Raw genomic sequence first — 3,802 nt, forward strand, 5'->3', positions numbered from 1 at the left:
AATATTACACAATTAATGGGTATGCCATAGCAGGGTACATATATTTTATGAGATGAAACCTTGTGGCATGCACAACTACCACCAGCGGTACCAAGATACAATACAATACATCAATAATTTCTGAGTGGTAAAGTGTTTGACAATACAATATAGAAATTAGTTCTTCAGGCCCTTAATCTTGTAGCGGCATCTTTGGTAGTTCTTTTATTAATTCACATCTGTGGTCCGAACCATTTTTGCCAAGTAACAACAAAAATGACATACAACCTGTCATATAGCTTGTCGAGTAGCCCAAAATAAGCATAACTCCATCTCTTTATGAACAGAAGTCCAAAAAACACCATCCAAGTGCCCACCACAAAACCAATAATTAATCCTAGAAAAAGATCCATCTGAGAGAAACCATTTTCAAGACATCCCGTTGAAGCTCCATTGGTGGGCAGATCTCTAGGAGGATTGGAACATTCCCTTGGAACTGGATGTCCACAAAGACCAGGATTACTAATGTACATAGAAGCCGGATCATCTGTCTTGAGGATGTCCAGTTGATGCCCCGTGGGTATTCTTCCAGACAGATTATTGTATGACAAGTTTAAATAGCTCAGGTATGTCAAATCTGATAAGCCCTGAGGAATTTCACCACCAAGTTTGTTCTTTGACAGGTCAAGAGATTCCAGCGATCGAAGGTTGCCAATCTTATATGGGATATTTCCACTCAACAAGTTTGATGATAGATTCAAACTTATGAGACCACCAAGGGAGCTTAGTTCATCTGGGATTTCTCCGGTCAAACTATTGCAAGACAAATCAATGCTCATCAAATATAAGATATTCTTCCTGTACTCAAGCACTTGCCCTTTTATCACCACCAAGAAGCTATCATTAGACAGTCCCATACCACTTGCCAAATACTTGTCACGGTACCCTTCAAATAAAATATCATAAGCTATTGAATCATTAGCAGTAGCAGTGCCAGTCAAAGCTTTCATGTTTTTCACATATTGTGGTATGGCCCCAGAAAAGTTATTATTGGATAGATCCAGAATACGAACATCATGGAGTTCCATTATTTCAACCGGAATGTGACCAGAAAAGTTGTTTGATCTTAACCGTAGAATAACCAAACCATGCATGACTTCACCAATCCATCCAGGTAACTCTCCAGTGAATCGGTTTTGAGTTAGATCGAGACAAATAAGACTTGGACATTGTCGTAGGAACAAAGGAAATCTGCTTGAAAAACTATTGTTGCTAAGGAGAAGAGTAGTGATTCTCAAACTGAAAGAACTCATTGTCTTGACTCTGGAAAAGTTGCTGCTAGATGGGTTACGTTGCTTCGGCTCATTCCGGCCACAATCAGGAAGTTCCTTTGAAAGCAGATTGTTCGAAAGATCTAAGATCCGCAATTGTTGCATTTCACAAATTGACGTCGGAATAGCCCCGGATATTGAATTGGAAAACAGAACAGCAACCTGAAGTTGTGGAGCTCGGAAATCGGACACAAACCCATTTAGAGAGTTCATGGATATGTCCAGTACCACAACTGTTGTTGGTAACTTGGGTATCAAACCAGTCAGTAGATTTGACCGCATTGAAAGTGTAATCATTGACATGAACTCCAGATTGAGTGGTAAGTCACCACTAAGTTGGTTCATGGAGATGTCTAAATGCCGAGCTTCAGAAAAGCTAGTCCAAAACCAATCTGGGATCCGACCAACTAGACCATTGTTTGAAATATCAAGATAACGGATGCTCTTCTGCCATTGAAGCCATTCAGGAAATTGGGGACCCAAATGACAAGATGGAAATGATGCCACATCCAAGCTGAACGGAGGCACCCAATGCAAATCAATAACAAGTTCCAAATTATTGTGAGATAAGTCAATGTACTTTAAATTCATCAAACCAGCAAAATGATCTTCTGACAGCACACCAATCAAGTTGTTGCTTCCAAGGTATAAGTGAGTCAAATTTGCAAGCGTGCCAATCTCCACAGGCACCGGACCACTCAATTGGTTTTCGCTGACATCAAACATGGTTAAGCTAGTTAGATTTGACACAAACTGTAATGTCGTGCCAGTGATGTTGGCATATCTCAGATTCAGCTCTTGCAAATGCTTCCAAGAACAGTTGGGTATTCTGTCTATTACCTCTGTTATGTCCATGTCGATGTTGTTGGCACTGAGATCTAGAGACCTTAGATTACACATATTTTGCATTGTTCCAGGTATTATCCCTTGGACGTTGTTTCCTGCAATGTTAAGTGTCTCTAACAAGGTCAAGTTTCCCAGCTTGTTAGGAAACGGGCATGATAGTTCATTAGCCTCTAGGTTAAGGCTCTTGAGGCCATTTACATCCCACAACCAGTTAGGTACAGCCGGACTATAGAAATTGTTAAAAGAGAGGTCAACCTCCTCAAGAACTGTAAGGTTGTGTTGTATAAATGATGATGGAACATTACTCTCATTAAGCCAACAAAAATGGAGAATCAGTGCAACCAAATTGGGAAGTGCATTGACCACATAGACCCAGTCAACGACTCTGCTCAGGTTGATGTAGCCCATGTTAAGATGATCTAGCGACTGGAGACGCGCTAACCAAGATATGTCGTCTGAGTATAAAATATGATAATTGTAATAATTTCTAATGTCAAGTTGTACCAGTTTGGAGAGGTTGCCGAGCTGAGGAGGCACTCTACCATGAAATCCCATTTCGGAGAGGTTGAGATAAGTCAAACTTGGAAGAGAGCCCAGAAATCCCGGCATAGCCATTCCAGCTCCGAGGACAATATTCCCGCTCAGGTCTAGATGCCTGAGATGCGAGAGAGCAAGCAGCGAAGAGGATACCTGTCCGCGCAGCGAGTGGTCTTCAGGGTCATCACTGGATGATAGAAAATCCTCAAATGAAAAATCATAGTGGAGGTCGAGCTTGACGACGTGGCCTGTCCGGCGGCTGCAGATGACGCCGCTCCACCTGCAGCAGTCGTGCGCACCTCGCTGCCATGAGACGAGGCGATCGTCCGGATCGCCTGTGATGCCTGCCTTGAAGGAGAGCAGCGCGGCCCTCTCGGCCGGGACGCAGCTCCCGTTGAATCTTTCGGTCGCGCTGTCGATGGAAGAGGCCGTAGCTAGGATGATGATTAGGAAGAGCAACTTGTTCGGTGCAGCCATGGCGTTCGTTGTCTTGGGCTAATGAAGCTGATACTTCCTTAGACAGCAGCCATGGTGTTGTCCTGGGCTAGTTAAGGTGCTGACCCGTACGTCCACAAAGTTGCAGCACTAGTGTGTGTCGGCAGAATGTCTCCTCACAGTGAATTAACATCGCCGAAGAGCCTGAAATAAATTCAAAAGAAATGCTAGCAGCAGCGCCAAGTTTAGAATTCGAATCCTGATGGGCTGGGGCACCAGTATCCTCCTAACCATCCAATCTCAGATGGTTCTCAAATTAAAGTATATTTTACTGATTGCCGTGCACTAATAGTACTATTTTATTATATTTTATTTTCTATTTTCGAAAGAGTACCTCTTCCCCTCCTCCGAATAGAGCCCCCTTTGAAAGCGTTTGCTGTATTCCTCCGTCTCTCCGTGTTATGATATAGCATTCCTGTAGCAGCAGTGTTTGGATCCCGCGGACACGTCCACACGAAGCGAATCAGATTCACATTACGAGTTCCTTTTCCAGTCTGAGCATGGGAAAGAAAAGAGGTTCACTCGTGAGTGAGACCGGCACTAGTATTGGAATCTTTTTTCCTGATTGCCCTGTACTAAGTACTTTATTTATTTCCTTATTTCATTTTTCAAAG

At 43.0% G+C, this 3,802-nt stretch overlaps 1 protein-coding gene across 1 annotated transcript; it reads right to left on the bottom strand.

Annotated features, from left to right (window-relative positions):
- Positions 1-3,192, bottom strand: LOC119314159 (receptor-like protein EIX1). Its single transcript, XM_037588962.1, has one exon. It carries the CDS (start codon positions 3,168-3,170, stop codon positions 213-215), a length of 2,958 nt encoding a protein of 985 aa, XP_037444859.1. The 5' UTR covers positions 3,171-3,192; the 3' UTR covers positions 1-212.
- Between the last annotated feature and the right edge of the window lie 610 nt (positions 3,193-3,802).

Source organism: Triticum dicoccoides, chromosome 1B (assembly GCF_002162155.2).
Source record: "Triticum dicoccoides isolate Atlit2015 ecotype Zavitan chromosome 1B, WEW_v2.0, whole genome shotgun sequence".
Taxonomy (NCBI): Eukaryota; Viridiplantae; Streptophyta; class Magnoliopsida; order Poales; family Poaceae; genus Triticum; species Triticum dicoccoides.